Source organism: Xenopus laevis, chromosome 1L (assembly GCF_017654675.1).
Source record: "Xenopus laevis strain J_2021 chromosome 1L, Xenopus_laevis_v10.1, whole genome shotgun sequence".
In the NCBI taxonomy this organism is placed as follows: domain Eukaryota; kingdom Metazoa; phylum Chordata; class Amphibia; order Anura; family Pipidae; genus Xenopus; species Xenopus laevis.
In genome coordinates this window covers 129,146,710-129,163,418 of record NC_054371.1, presented here as the reverse complement: position 1 = coordinate 129,163,418, position 16,709 = coordinate 129,146,710, and the positions used below count along the sequence as shown (strand labels likewise).

The following is a 16,709-nucleotide window of genomic DNA, read 5'->3' as shown; positions in this document are numbered from 1 at the left end:
GTGATACTGATATGGTGTATACTGATTAATAGCAATATAGCATCATAGTAATTGGAAGCTTAATAGCAATATAGCATCATAGTAATTGGAAGCTTGAGGGATGCACAAAGTATTGGAACCCATGTAACATGACAAGACTGCCTTTTATATAGAAATGTCCCTTGCATACAAAAAGGCTTACCCACAACCTTCATTTTGGCAGGATTTCTTGGGTATTTGCAGCTTCAAAGATGAAGAGGCAGACATTGCTGGAAATAGCAATTAAAAGCACATGGAACAGATTAAACAGAGGATAACCAAGCAAAGTTTGAAAGACAAAAAAAATGACTGTGATCCATGCAGCAGCCCCACCACCTGCAGAAAGAAATGTCACTGTTTCAGGAACACCATCCTTGTTAAGCAAGTGGCATGGGATGCCTAACAGATAAAGATAGGGAGAAAAACCCTCTTTTAATGGGAGTAGCCTAAACAAACCTAAAGCTTGGAAACAGGCACACCTATCAGAAGGAAGAAAAAAGAATAGTCACTCCCTGTCACATTGTGCATTTGCTAATTATGTAATTATTGTGTCCTATCAGTTGCTAGGAAGGTACAGATCAGCCCCTACGTGGCCAGAACCATTAGCAACATAGTAAGTGTGGTTGAAAAAGGCACACATCAATCAAGTTCAACCTTTTAAGTTTATATTTGACCTGCCTGCTAGTTGATCCAGAGGAAGGAAAAAAATCCAATTTGAAGCATCCAAGATGGCAATCGGACCAGCTGGTACTATGAGCTATCTTTCATAACCCTGTATTCCCTCATTTGCCAAAAATTCCATCCAACCCCTTCTTAAAGCTATCTAATGTATCAGCCTGTTCAACTGATTCAGGGAGAGAATTCCACATTTTTACAGCTCTCACTATATTTCGAATATTTTGACGAAACCTCATTTCTTCTAATCGGAATGGGTATTCTCTTGTCAGCTGGAAAGACCTACTGGTAAATAAAACATTAGAGAGATTATTATACGATCCCCTTATATATCTATACATAGTTATCATATCTCCCCTTAAGCACCTCTTCTCCAGCTTGAACATCCCCAATTTGGCCAGTCTTTCCTCATAGCTAAGATTTTCCATACCTTTTACCAGCTTAGTTGCCCTTCTCTGTACCCGCTCTAATTCACTAATGGTTTGCACACTGGAGATCCAAACTGCAGGGCATACTCTATTTGGGACCTTACCAGCACTCTGTACAGTGGAAGAATGACCCCCTCCTCCACCATTGTGTTAGCTCCATCTCAAACACACTCCACTGATTTTGGCGAAGAAATACTAGACTTTCCAAAATCAGCCAATGTATTTGTGGAATTTTTTATTTCGCATGCACTCACCCTCTTATGTCCACGGGTCCTATTCCACCAGTGCTACAACGTATTGAGCATCCCCGGATCCAGACGTATTGTATATAACTTCAGCAATATATAACTCCATATTCCTAATTGCTGAATGTATTTGTGGAGGCTAAGGCTAGGGCCACACAATATGGATCCTGGTCTGTGGAGAAACACAGGTCAGAAATCCACACCCTTTGCCTGCGCCTGGAAACATTACCTCTGTGGGATTTTAGTGCAGAAACACACGATTTTGCATTTCGTACTGAAATCCACTGCATCTGCCTGTACCCAAATGGAGGTAATGTTTATGGGTGCAGGCGGAGCAGCAGAGGTACAGATTATCTGCTTTTCCCTGAGATCTGTATAGTGTGGCCCTAGCCTAAAAGACTAAAGGCAAATTAAGGAAGTCTTGAGGGGTGTGGATTGGTTTTGTACCAAATTTTGCTTTGTCCTGCAGATTTTAATATGGCAGTAGTGAAATTTGAGAATTTCCATGCGGCCTACTTCCCCCTGCTCGCCTTTAAAGCCACTCTTATTCCTGCAGTTTGTGCAAGTTCATATCACTCAATATTATTAGAAACCTGTATATGTACCAACATATTCAGCACAGTAGAGTGGCATATACATCAAACACACAGTACACTGGCATTTGTATTTGATTGGACATGTAATTGATATACTATTTGTAAGGGGCATTTATTGTCAACACGTTTGTAACTTCATCTATACTAATTAATGTATGTCAGTATCTCAGAACTGTATTGGTTCCTGATGTATTGGTCCCTGTTATTGCTTCATTCTTGTAAATAGAGAAACACTCTTGTAAAGCACTGTGTGCATTTATTGTGATATATAGAGGTATCTTTACTGTTCCCTACCCCAACACCATGTAAAAGACCATGTCTCAGATCACTAGACATCTTTTGGTTTTGGTGGTTAATAACCTGGCTATAAAAGACAGCAGACAACTCTTCATAAGGTAGTGGCACCTCTGTCAACAATGATGGCTGTGGTTTAAATAGCCAATGACAATTAGGAGGGTGCTATCCACATACTTCTGGCCCCATAGTGTATATATATTTTAACAAAATGAAGGATTTTTCAGAATATAGGGGCAGACAGAAGTCTAATCAAGTACAGTATGATGGTTAAATATAGCAATGAGAGCACAGCTATGTGGCATGTAACAAGTCAAAGTTCATATAACATTGACTAATTGTACTTTCATCAGAAATGACACAATCCAGGTCTATAGTTCCAGCAGTGTTGTGTAATTGTCTGTCTGAGATTCTGGGAAATCATGTCATTGTGCACTGCATGGAGCAAATCAGAGACACCCTTAGTATTAATTGCAAAACAACCCTTTACAGCAGTACAAGCACACGGACACGTTTCTAAATTTTATTAGGAAGAGTATGCAAGGCATATGTAAAAAATGATTGACAATCATACGATCATTCTTGTTTGTTGCCTCCTAATTGCGTTGTCGTTCTGATGTTCTGTTCTTTCTGAGCAGTGCAAATTAAATGAGAATTTATGAATGGTTATTAAAACCGGTGATTGGTTTCTCTCCGTCTTCAGTTTACCAGTACCTTTATGTGATCTCATCCCCTTTATACTTCTTTTTTCCTTTCTCTTCTCTCATATCTACTATCCATCCCCTATCCATTATATTGATGTATTCCTTTCTTCCAATCACACAATCAGTTATGGCTTCCATTGCCTTCAAAGACATGGCTGTCACATGCCCAATATGCAGTTTGTCTGTCCAGCTATTTCCCTGGCCCTGTTGCATTAGCCCCATACAAACTATTAGAATGCATTTAAAAGTAACTAAACCTCCAAAGTGATTTATAACTTTTAGAAGTCTGCACAAGCTCCCTGCCCCCTCCCAAAATACAGTAGCCCAACTGCCAAAGTACTGCCCAACGTTTCTGGGGGGGGGAACGATGACGGGTGGGTGTTCTGCATTAATCAGTGTGTGTGCGGATCCGTTTTCTATACACATGCGTTGCTAAGGGACCTGGCCAGGTCAACGGAAGAAACGCACCACCAGTTGCAGGATTGGTGGACTACAGGTGTGCGTTAGGAGAAATTACATTGTAATCAACCCATGCAGTGCCTCATATGTCCACCCCTTTTCCTCTACACAGATACTCACTGCTCAATATTAATCAGGTTGCATCTCTACAGAAAAAGTTAAATGACCACAGTATGGCCATCTTTGATCTTGTTTGAATCTTCCACAAGATTGCTGGCTTCATGGCAGGGCCCACCAGGACTTGTCCAACCCTGGGTGAAGTAGGGCAATTGCTGGGTAAAGTCTGGATTTGGGGACTTTACTTGTCCTTTAACATATAGGGTTTTTTTCATTTTACCTCTAAAGGATATAAACTTTATTATGTAGGTAGTTATATTCTAAACCCATTTGCAACTGCCCTTTTTTTTATATATTTTTGAGACGTGGAATTAAAAAAAAAAAAATGAATGGATTACTAGGTTCCCACTTATTTTACCAACTGGGAAGTAATTTGAAGAGTAGCCTGGAAGATGAATAGGAGCCCAATAGATTCATATATAAATTTGAAACAATTCTAATGCAAAGCTCCACTTTAACAGTGAAAATGTAAATAAAGAAAAAGTACAAATGAACACATTATGTATCCATGGTTTTATTTAGAAAAAAAAAATCCATGTCATGGAGCAATGTCTCTATACTTCATTTACCTATACAAAATTCTTATAACAAAACATGAATTGTAGAAATTCAGATCTGTCCAAATGTACAAAATGAGAAATACATTTCCTCAAACTACAAGCATATTATGAGTATAGGAGATACATTAAAGGCCTGGACAAAGTGCAAAACTCATTGAATCCTTTAAATCAAGACGGTAAACATATCTAGACGGCTTTTGAAACATTGGTGTAGTTAGCAGAGTAATCCTGGCAGAGTGTTCAGCTTTAAAGGCTTCATGAACCTTCAATGTACAGTATCTGCTTTTTTTAATCATGGCTAAAATGTCTATATTAGTGGTAAATCCACATTTGTGTTGTGCCAGTTGTACCAGAACAGACCGTGGTTCTTCACTTGCTTTGCACAAGCTTAACAGAATACTGTTGTTAGTCCATATAATATAGTTAAGAACGTTTTCTAGGAAGGCACAGGTGCTTTTCAGACAGGTTGCAGATTATGGTAAAGAATATCTGATGCAATATGGATACTAAAACTGTAGGGAATGTACATGATAAAGTGAGAGTCCATTGGAAAATTAAAATACCAGGTATGGGATCTGTTATCCAGAATGCTGGGGACCTGGAGTTCTCCAGATAAGGGATCTTGCTTACGTTTACTAAAAAATTATTTAAACATAATTACTCCTTATCTACTGGAGGCAAAATAATTAATATCTTAGCTATTATCAAGTACAATGTATTGTTTTATTATTACAGAGAAAAGGGCAATCATTTTTGAAAATCGAAATGGAGTCAAGGGGAGACAGCCTTTCCATAATTAGCTGCTTTCTGGATAACTGGTTTCCAGATAATGGATTCCATGTCTGACCATTGTTTGAACCTTGACACAGCAAAGTATATTTTCAAGGGTAAGTTCAGTTATTGTATCCATAGCAAAACAGAAGCCTCAAGTTTTACTTTAAAGTGTTAAGTGCTTGTCTGCCTTGGAGAAGGGCCTCTTCTATTTGGAGATATCCATTTGGTGTCATTAAGAGCTGCTTTACACTTCCCAAGGTACCCCCCCCCCCTTTGCAGATTGGTTTTACTAACAAAGCCAATAATAAATGCTACTTTATGCAGCCCAGTTATTGATGAAATAAAGAAGGAAATTATTAGCCCATACATTTTTGTGCCCCAGCGAAGTGGGTTTCATGTGGCAGGTAAGAATCACGACACAGCATGAAACATTCACGCACTTACCTATTGCATAAAACCAGATGAAATATCATGAAATGTTCACTTTCTTGGTTTATGCCTAAAACAGACTGCAAATTATTTCAAAAGGTCACACAATCATAAAAATATGCTGTCAAGCAAGACCACAAATATTTATCACCATGCTCTCATAGCGGAATCCTCCATGTGATATTAGAACAATAAAACAGAGGTAAAATGGCGTTATGCATGGGCAAAACATTTCTATCTACTCAGTTATGATTTATTTATAACAGGATAATCCTTCAGATCCATGGACTGTCATAAAAGGTACATCAAATGGTTTATCTATGTTAAAAAATGACTTGGGGCAGCTGGGAAATTGACAATATGTCTAGCCCCATGTCAGATTTCAAAATTGAATATAAAAACATCTGTTTGCTCTTTTGAGAAATGGATTTCAGTGCAGAATTCTGCTGGAGCAGCACTATTATTAACTGATTCATTTTGGAAAAAAAACATGTTTTTCCCATGACAGTATCCCTTTAAGCACAGTTTAGATTTAGCAGGGATATGTCAGTATATATTGCCCATTTAATAAACATTGCCAATTGCACATTTACATTACCATCCCATAATTATTACCCCTTCTTCGTGACACCTCTAAAGAGACAAGGGGCTCATTTATCAACTCTGGGCAAATTTGCCCATGGGCAGTTACCTAAAGCAACCAATCAGTGATTAGCTTTTTAAAGCCAGCTGCAAGTAGTACAATGAACGCAGCAATCTGATTGGTTGCCATGGGTTACTGCCCATGGGCAAATTTGCCCAGTTTTGATAAATGACCCCCAATGATTTTAGAAAACATATATAAATGTTAAGTGTACAATGGAATAAGCTTCTTCTCCCACCCTTCTATTGTTATTAAAGCAGCGTAGTGATGCAGTGGCCTAAGCACTGATGTGAAGGTGGTTCTCATGTTAGAATCCTAATTAATAAGCGTGATTAGACTGCTGTCTATTAAGTGGAAGTGACATAATATGTATCCATGCGAATCACCCACAAATACAATTTAGAAAGTATTTAATGCTATTTTGGGCACAAATAAATGATGATAGCATTTCTATAATTGATGCAACCTAAAGCATACTCGAGCAGAACCTCTAGCTCCTGGGAGGACAGTATAGCATTCAGCAATGGCCGCAATCTGTCCAAATGACATATGCAATAACTTTTCAGCTTCCTTCTTTAAAGGAAAACTAAAGCTTAAAGGAACATTGTCAAAAAATTTAATTGTTTTAAAGTAATAAAAATATAATGCAGTGTTGCCCTGCCTGGTAAAACGGCTGTTTGCTTCAGAAACACTTCTATTGTTTATATAAATAAGCTGCTGTGTAGCAATGGGGCAGCCATTCAAAGGCATGCTCTGTGCTGCTATTAGTTACTGAGCTTAGGGACCCACTCAAAATATACAGTACACGTAGAATATAAATGTCACAATATAAGGCTGATTAGTAATTAATACAGATAATTACTACATGGCAGCACAGAAACCAGTGCAATTAGCATCATAATTCAGCTCTGTAGCATCAGCTTATATTACAAACCTAATTTTCTGCTTGATAATTTGCATCAACCCTTAAGCTTAGCTTCTCAACAGCTGCTCAGAGCCCACTGAGCATGTGAGTGTCACAGACACATTCCAAGATGGTGACCCCCTGTGACAAGTTTGAAGTCCTGGATCATTGCTGCTATTGACAAGCTGAAACCTTACGCTGATGCAATAAGTTCAGTATATAAAATATGGCATTTTTAGCCATTTTTAGGGTTTAGTTATCATTTAAGGCACTAGATAAGAATCATTGAAGAAATAGCAACAATGTCCACATTACCATTTCTCTAGCCATTACCATGCAAGACATTGTCTTGATCATCTCTATGAATAGGCACTTCCACACTGGGGGGAAAGCAGATTTTATTAAAAAAAATTCAATTCAAAATTCACAAATCTGTAGATTGGGTACTTTAATGCTTTTGTTGCCCTGACTCATAAAACAGATACAATGAAAGTATGGGGGGTAATTACTAATCTTGTTTCTATTGTAGAGATAGAGAGATATTGGCGTAAGATGTATTAAGTAATCATGTCCTGTACAAGAGAGAACATTGGGATGTGGAATATGGCAAAGTCTGACTCCTTGCTTTCAGAAGGGGCAATATACACTCAAAAATGAATGCAACGTTTCCTCTGATAACTACCAAGAAGAAAAATCTGAAGAAAATAAATTATGATACTGCAACAAGGTTCATTGAGGCACACAGTTAGACATATACTGGCAGGGCATAGCCAAAAGGAAAAGCATTAGAGTCTTCTTTGCATTCTTGCATGTTCTGAACTTGAGCTGTCCTACCCCATAATTCTATAAGAAAGAAAATGCTTGCACCACATAAAAGACCTCCAGACTGGGACAGTCCATCAATGGCCAAGTGTTTTGGTTAAGCATTCTCTACCAAATCAAACAAATATTTGTGCTTACTTCATGGTAGCATATGAGCAATAAGGGCTCAATGGCTAAGCACCATGTTTCCATTCAATGTGGAAGAGATTTTCTGTTTTTTATATTATTTTTAAATCACTGAAGCCGAACTTACATTCACTTTAAGCTTTATACTGCACAGCTAAAAATGACTGCAGTGGCTCACCTGCTTAGAATCAAATGAAGAATGTAGTGTATATTGTTTAAAAGATGTGGCTAAAGCAATAATGGAATTCACAGCTTATCTGCATACTCCTACAGAGAAACCAGGCCAAAGCTAAATTAAAACAAAAAGAAAAAAGAAAATCGGATTCCTGCAATTCATATAGAGATTTTCCTGCGTTTATAAAGGGAAACTAAAATTCAATCAGCAAGTTAAATGAACAGAATAAGGTGCATTGGACTCGTTTACAGGCCTGGAACAGGTTAACCATATGAGATCTACTATGGTAATGTAATATAGTCAGTGTTTATATCTTTTGTCTGTGTAATCTGTCTAGACCTTGGGATTCAGAGTGTCTTCAGCAATGCCTTAATCATGTTTGCAGTTGTTATTTTAAGATATCATAGCGGGCCTATGGCATATTGAGTGGGGGCAGATGAGGAGAGGGTGTTTTTCAGACAGTTATACAATCTTTAGAAGACAGTTATCGATATTCCTCTTTGCATGGCTTTCCTTTTAGAGTCTGATGTAAGTATCTTAATGTTATTAGAAGGTTAAAGCAACCAAAACTTTGTGCAGTTATTATGATCTGGGCACTGGCACCTTGTTTCTTTGGAGACTATGTGTGGTAATCTAGTTTTATTTCAAAATAACATTATGGCAGGCCCCACTCATCCCACAATAAATACAAATGTGTACATAAGATATTATATGTTTCATATCCTAAGCCCATATGTTTTTATGAATTTTTTACATGAAAATAAAGTAAAATTGAGCCCTATCTGTAAATAAGGCATATTTCCCTTTAAAAAGGTAAGACTGCATTAAGCAGTTGGTCAAATACCTGTATCAAGAGCAACAGACTTAATATAAGGCACGGTATCTCAAGGAGTGTAAACAACTGGTTTAAAAATGCTTTAAAAGCCCTCTGCCAATCACTTGCAATCCCACTGCTCTGCGCAACCTTGGCAGGATTGAACTGATTAGCAAATGTTTTTAAAAAGTATTGCTTATACCATTCTTTGTGACATCCGGATAAACAAAAATCATGTATATCTGCATTGTAAAGGCAATATGGTTCTTAAACATTTTCTTCAGCGGACTGGATTTCCCGTTACATGCAACAGGCACCAGTTAGACACCTGAATGGGGTTCTGTTCAGAGGAGGAAGTGGCATAAAATAAACAGGAAAGGGCTCACCCACGTTGAATATTTTCCTTGCAATGCCTTGTCCAAATTCATGGATAAGACTGACATCAAATAAAAGGCAACTTGTGATCTATACAATGACTTTAAGTTCAGAGCCCAAAACACAGCTCTTGAGCCATCCAAGTGAAAAACCAGAATCCTTTTAAGACTACATCTGCTCTTAAATTAGGGGTGCTCCAAAGATACTCCTGCAGCACTCCATCTTCTTGCTCGGAGGCTGATCAATTTTATGCATTTTTTGCCGCATCTCAGGAGGGAGTTTTTCGTAAGCAATTCTATATTCATTGTCAAAGGCCTCTGTAATGAGAAAACAATAATGGATCCTGTTAAAGTGGACCCGTCACCCAAAAAAAGTATTCCAAATCCTATTTTATCATGTCAGTCAAGCAAACTTTAATTACACTGTATATATTATTTAAAACTTGTTTCCATCAGTCTGGGAACTCATAATTATAGCAAGCATGCAGGAAACATTTTGTAGACACTGTTATAAAGACAAGCCTTGTATCATCTCAGAATCTTGTTTGTGCACCAGAATGGGGGACCTGATGTCCATGCCCTGGCTACACAATCAAATGGTTAAGAGAACTGGGGGAATGTGGGGAATGCAATGATATCTAGAAAGTGCTGAATGGAAAGTGAAAGTAATTGCTTGCCCCGCCTCTATGCCTAGGCATAGAGGAGGGGCAGGCAATATTTGATTGACAGCTGAGATTTTTAAACGAGTTTACAAAAGCTATGTATGCTTTAATAAAAAAAAGAATTTGGATTTCATGTTTAATTTAAGGATAATAAGGACTTTTATTATACAGCTTTTTATGTCTGGGTGACAGGTCCACTTTAAGAGTGACACCATGCCTGTCAATGGGGCTATGCTAATGAGCAGAAGATAGCGGATCTGCTTTCCTCTGCCTGTGTACAAAATGCAGACTGGGCAAAGCAGATGACGAGGTCAGTGTGCCCTTAATAATAATAAAAATAATCCCATGTGCAGCATCAAGGGTGCGGTTTCACACTCCATGCTGTTTCACTGCATGGTACTGTATATGTTCCAATGTACCAGCCCTCTACGTAGTGCAAACTGAACTCTACAGCATTGCCTACCCTGTTTCTGCTATAATACCGCTAATACCATATATACTGCTGCTACTTAATGTTCAACCTGTTTCTTTTTGTGTATTTCAATAAACTGTTTTGTTTTTTAGGACAGAGTTGTGGCACCTCTCCATTTCAAGCAGTTCTGATCAATTGGTAGGTTAGCCTGAATGAAGGTGGCCATGAACATTTATGTGCACTCATATGTAGTCTGTCTTTTCAGTATATGTGTATGGCCACCTTAAGCCTCGGAACTGTTTTTAACACTATAGTATAGTGTCCCTATCACACTGGAGTAGTCGAGGAAACCATCCAAAACGGGGAAGAATGTGCAAACTTCTTGAAGACTGTGCTGTGGCTGGAATCAAACCTAAGAACCCAAGCACTGGGAAGCAAAGATACTCATTATGTTACAATGCCGTTTTAATACTTTTTAGTAACTCTTTTTTTACTCACAAACACAAAGCTCATTGCTTTCGAAACTAAAACTTAATTCTCTTTCAATAACATAAAACTTGTTAATTATATTAGTTCTAAATATTGCTATTTTGTATTCTTCAGTTATTACAGGTCTTGGTAAGGAACCCTCTTACCTATGTCAATATTTTCTCTTCCGAGAGACACCAAAGAAAGGTACATGATTTCTCTATACAAGCTCCTGTGCAATAAAAGAACAAAATTATTATTTTAATTCATATGATGTTTTGTTAGTAGAGCAGAAAAATACATTTTAATATGTTTTAACCAAGTGTTGGACAAGGGTTGGGGTTGGACAGATATTCTTTGTTTCTTCTAAAATGTTCACCTTTGCCTCTTGCCAGTTAAGTTGCTTTTCTGCAGGAGCAGGCTGATGGGCCTTAGGACATCATTATGCTGGATACTGAGTGTGATGCTTTCCAATAAATTGTTGATGCTTTGCTGATCTTGTGGGATAGGAGAACCCTTCTTCTTGATATTGTCTTGGAAAGAACCAGAGATACTAAGGTTAAAAGTGATAAAGCTTCCAAATGATACAGTCTTGGAAAAAAGTGAGAATATTTTTTTAGAAACAATACAATATTATCTTTTTAATAGGTACTAGTTAAAAGTTGACTTGCACCGACTCAATTTGGTTAATTTAAAGGATTCAGCAGGATTTCCAAGTACCTGGCTAAAGCAAATCTGAACTCTTTTCGTTCTGAATTTGTGTATTTCAAGGCTCCACAGACTTTGTGTACCGATTATAAAAACGGTGCAATATTCCCACTTCCCACCAATGACGGTAGTTACACAGCATGAAATGTACACAATTACTTAAAGGGATTCTGTCACGATTTTTATGGTGTCGTTTTTATTTCTAAAGTACACTGTTTACACTGCAAATAATTCACTCTACCATATAAAATTTCATCCCTGATGTAATATTGGTATGTAGGTGCTATCTCAGGTTATTTTGCCTGGTCAAGTGCTTTCAGAAAGAGCCAGGGCTGCACTATGGAACTGCTTTCTGACAGGCTATTGTTTCTCCTATTCAATGTAACTGAAGAAGGCGCAGTGGGACCTGTACTTTTACTACTGTTTAGTGCTGTTCTTATATCTACCAGAGAGCTGTTATCTTAGGGAGAGGATATCTGAGTAACTTCTAGGGTTGCCACCCGGCCGGTATTTTACCGGCCTAGTCGGTAAAACACCTGCCAGGGCCGGGATTACAAATTTACTGGAAATGTAGCTGCCGGTAATTTGTAATACCCTTAACAAAAGCCCTTGGCCCTATGACAGAACTTACCTTTCCTTCGTCTTCTAGCCCTCTTGCGATGGGGCCCCACCCATGGCCAGCCCCTTTTACAGTACATCCCGCCCATTTACACGCGGCTCCGCCCATTTAGTTACCCCCTCCCCACCACTGGCCGGTATTTAAAAAAAAAAAGAAAAAAAAAAAGGGCAACCCTAGTAACTTCCCATTGTTCTGTTGTTAGGCTGCTGGGAGGGGGGGGGGAGGGAGGGAGTGATATTACTCCAGTACAGCAGTAAAGTCTATCAGAGCACAAGTTACATGACTGGGGGTTCCTGGGAAACTGACAATATGTCTAGCCCCATGTCATATTTCAAAATTTTATAAAAAATAATCAGTTTTCTCATGACAGTATCCCTTTAAAATTTACAGTAAAGAAAACAGCCAAAGCTTTTACCTAGAGTTCTAAATTTGCTGTATAAGGACTCTCCAGGCTCCTGGTGAAGATTTATGTTGTCCCACAACAGCTGTATATAGACCAGCTTGCTGTCCTGTGCTAGAGATGATAGCGGGAGCTGCAGATGAGAGAAGGTAACAGTTCGGTGGATCACATACAGACAACTATATATCAAGTGACTGTTGAACAATATTGCCCAAATTACACTGTAGAGCTCTGGTAGACTGCAATGATATAAGATAGGCTGTACGATAGAAGCTGCCAGCTCATCAACTTGCTGCATGGGCAAGGTGCAATTGATTTACATGTATAGTATATGGCTTCCTACGGAGAGAAGAAGTGGCAGCTCTACTCAGAACTATACTGCTACTTCAGGTTGCTTTGTTCATGGTGCAGTTCCATCTGCCTGACACAGCCCAGCAATGTCTACACACAATGCCCTTGAACACAGCATGAACACATATGCAAGCAAGAGTGTAAGCTCTTTTTTAATTTAAAGCAACAGTCTAGATGTCATTCTGTCAGGAATCAGACCAATATCCTTATTTGATTAAGTTAATACTTTAGTTAACTCAATAGTAAATAAAAAATCTAGCATCATATGAGTATCAAATATTACAAAATAACTGTCGTAAAACCCCAGAAATAAGACAGAGGTACCTGCACCCCTCCATTGCAGTGCTCAGAGGAGAGGATGAGTCCTGGCAAATTGCTAGGCAGGTCCAAACGTCTGAAGTACCAAACAAGGTTCCAGAAGATAATAGGATGCTGGTTAATAAAAGTGGATGTGTATATGACATGGTCTCCCTCATTCTCCAGCAAAGACTCCAGCTCCTTGCGCAGGACAAGGGGACTAAGGTAAGGGACGGACACAGGCAGTGGGTTGTGCCGCTTCTCCAAAGGATCCTAGGTTAAAAATATTGAGAAAAAAATATATTCATTTGTAATGGGTACAATTATGGATGTTGCTTTTGTTGTTTTTTCATAGAAAATGATTATGGAATTATGGCATTTGAAGAGATGAAAAAATTCCAAAGATGCTAGTGGAATATGCGTCTTTAACAAGATACCTGTTCTGGTAGGGCATGATACACTCTAAATACATTAATCAGCATATTAGGCCTCCTATAAAGGATAGTAAAGCTCATAGCATCCAAAGAGAACCTACCACAGCTTCTTGCAGACTGTTGGGAAGACTGACAGTGGAAATTCCATGGGAAGGCCTTTGGGATAAGTCAATGTTTTGTAGTGGCCCTCCTACGCTGTGACTTCTAGTCAATGAAGCTCCTCGCTTGGTAGCGTTGTTTGTCTTAGAAGCCATCATGGTTCCATCTTCTTCAGCCTGGACACTATTACTTTAAAAATACAAACAAAATAAAGTTCTGTTAATAGGGTAGTAAACATTATGGGACAGATGAACTACTTGAAAGAATTCTGCACAAATACAGTGTTTAGACCTGTAAAGTGATCATTCTGGGAAAACAGGATTTTTGTTACTCACCGTTAAATCTGTTTCTCTGTAGTCGAAAGGGGGACACAGGGACCGATGGGGTTAAGCTCCATCCTCCAGGAGGCAGGACACTTGAATATTAATTAAGGGGCGTGGCCATCGGGTTTACCCCTCACACTGTACATTCCTATTCAGTTTGTTCCAAAGCTGCTAACGTAATTATTAAAACTATTAACAGACAGAAAGTAAACCAAGGAACTATTCAAACGTGACCAAGCGGTCAACAGCTCGCCGAGGCGGGAAGCCGTGTCCCCCTTTCGACTACAGAGAAACAGATTTAACGGTGAGTAACAAAAATCCTGTTTTCTCTGTCGTCTTAGGGGGACACAGGGACCGATGGGGACTTAACAAAGCAGTCCCAACAACAGCAGGGTGGGAGCGAGCTGTATATACATATATGGAGTACAATTATTTGATTACGGAATGCAACACCTTCCGTCCAAGTGAAGCTTCAGCGGAAGAATATGTGTCGACTTTGTAAAATTTAGAAAATGTATGAGTAGAGGACCAGGTAGCCGAGTTACGCCATGCCCAGGAGGCACCCACCGTTCTAGTAGAGTGAGCCCTGAGTCCCTCCGGTGGAGGTCTTCCTTTTGCAGAATAAGCTTGCTTAATCGACTCTCTGATCCATCTAGACAAGACCGACTTTGAAGCTGGCTGACCCCTGCGGGGACCAGATGGAATAACGAACAGAGCTGGAGATTTCCGAAAGGATTTGGATCGATCAACATACCATCGCAATGCTCTGACAACATCTAACTTGTGTAGTCGGCGTTCCTTATCATTCTTAGGTTCTGAACAGAGAGAAGGAACTACAATTTCTTGGTTCACATGAAAGGCAGAAACAACCTTGGGTAAGAATGTCGGCACCGTTCTGAGAACAGCTTTATCTTTATGGAAGATTAAGTATGGAGGTTCACACGAAAGAGCGCTAAGTTCCGATACTCTCCTGGTAGATGAAATTGCCACCAGAAAAACCACCTTATAAGTAATCCATGTATCAGAGACTGAACTTAATGGTTCAAACGGTGGATCGAGCAACGCTTCCAGCACTAGATTGAGATCCCAGCCTGCCACAGGTGGGTGGAATGGTGGCATGATGTGTGCTACTCCTTGCAGAAACGTGCGTATAATGTCTTCATTCGCTAGGCGAGATTGAAAGAGAATTGACAGGGCCGACCTGTCCTTAAGAGAGCTAAGCTTGAGGCCCATTTGTAATCCTTGTTGCAGAAAAGAAAGTATTCGTGGTAACTGTAATTCAAGGAAAGGAAAGTCTGACTCCTTACACCAATTGTAGTAAGAGTGCCAAACTCTGTGATAAGACCTGGATGAAGATGCTTTTCTAGCCCTTAGCATGGTAGGTATGACCTCTTCATCTAGTCTTTGACTCTTCCAGATGGAAATCTCAACAGCCATCCCGTCAAAGAGAACAGTCCGGGGTTGTGGTGTGTTATGGGCCCCTGCTGCAGAAGATCTGGTCTGTATTCCAGCCGAACCGGCTGAGCGATTGACATTTCCTGCAGATCGGTGAACCAAGTTCTCCGAGGCCAGTATGGTGCTACCACAATTACTGTCGATTGAGATTGTTTGATCTTTTTGAGCACTCTCGGTAGCATAGGAAGTGGAGGGAAGACATACGCTAGATTGAACTGCCAGTGCTGGGTCATGGCATCCACCCCCAGTGCCAACGGATCTCTGTAGCGGGCGAAAAATCTTGTTACTTTTCGGTTGTTTCTGGAAGCCATTAGATCTATGCTGGGAATGCCCCATTGATTCGTGAGTTGTTCGAATGCTTCTGGATGTAGCTCCCATTCCCCTGGATCCAGTTGATTTCGACTGAGGAAGTCTGCCTTTGTGTTGGATATTCCCGGAATGTGTATTGCAGATAACTTTACTGAATTGATCTCTGCCCAGTGTAGGATTTGTCTGGCTTCCGTCAGTGCTGCCCGACTTCTCGTTCCTCCCTGACGGTTTATATACGCTACCGTTGTAGCGTTGTCGCTTTGAATGCGTATTGGTTTTTCTGCGAGCTGTCTCGTCCATTGAACTAGGGCTAGCTTTACTGCTCTTAGTTCTAGGATATTTATCGATAGTCTGGATTCCTCGGGAGACCATTGACCCTGTGCTGACTGATTGTAGCAAGTTGCACCCCATCCCTGAAGACTGGCATCCGTTGATATCACAACCCAGTCCGGGGTTGCCCATGACTGACCCATGGCTAGGTTTTTCGGTCTCAGCCACCACCGTAATGCCTTCTTTGTCGGTTGCGATAAGGAGAGGAGTCGAGATAGTGATCCCCCTTTCCATGAAGCAAGAATGCTGGCTTGAAGCGGTCGAAAGTTTATTTGTGTGAAAGGTACTGCCTCGATGGCCGACACCATTGTCCCTAAAACTTGCATTGCCCTGTGCATTGTTATCCATTGGTTGGATAATAGTGACCGAACCTGATCTCTGATCCTGATCTGTTTTTCTGTGGGCAGACTTACAGTCTGCGAAATCGTGTCGAATTCCAGGCCTAGGAATAACATGTTGTGGCTGGGGTGGGGATTGGACTTCGACCAGTTGATGGGCCATCCGAAGTTCTGTAACAACTGTACCGCCTTCTGTAGATCCTCCTTGGCCCTCATCTCTGATCTGGCCTTCAAGAGAAGATCGTCCAGGTAGGGAGTCACTGAAATTCCTTTGTAGTCTCAACGTGGCTGCCGTTACAGCCATTAACTTTGTGAACACTCTGGGGGCAGACGACAGTCCGAACGGA

At 40.0% G+C, this 16,709-nt stretch overlaps 1 protein-coding gene across 5 annotated transcripts in view; it reads right to left on the bottom strand.

Annotated features, from left to right (window-relative positions):
- Positions 1–7,227: 7,227 nt before the first annotated feature.
- dennd4c.L (DENN domain containing 4C L homeolog) overlaps positions 7,228–16,709 on the bottom strand; it is a 73,970-nt gene continuing 64,488 nt past the window's right edge. For all 5 annotated transcript variants that reach the window (XM_018257394.2, XM_018257432.2, XM_018257414.2 and 2 more), the window contains 6 exons: positions 13,610–13,796; positions 13,102–13,347; positions 12,442–12,559; positions 11,079–11,232; positions 10,867–10,931; positions 7,228–9,475 (listed from right to left, as the gene is read on the bottom strand). In XM_018257394.2, the coding sequence (XP_018112883.2) occupies positions 9,339–9,475; positions 10,867–10,931; positions 11,079–11,232; positions 12,442–12,559; positions 13,102–13,347; positions 13,610–13,796 (907 nt within the window). In that variant the 3' untranslated portion in view covers positions 7,228–9,338. The remainder of the gene's footprint in view (positions 9,476–10,866; positions 10,932–11,078; positions 11,233–12,441; positions 12,560–13,101; positions 13,348–13,609; positions 13,797–16,709) is intronic.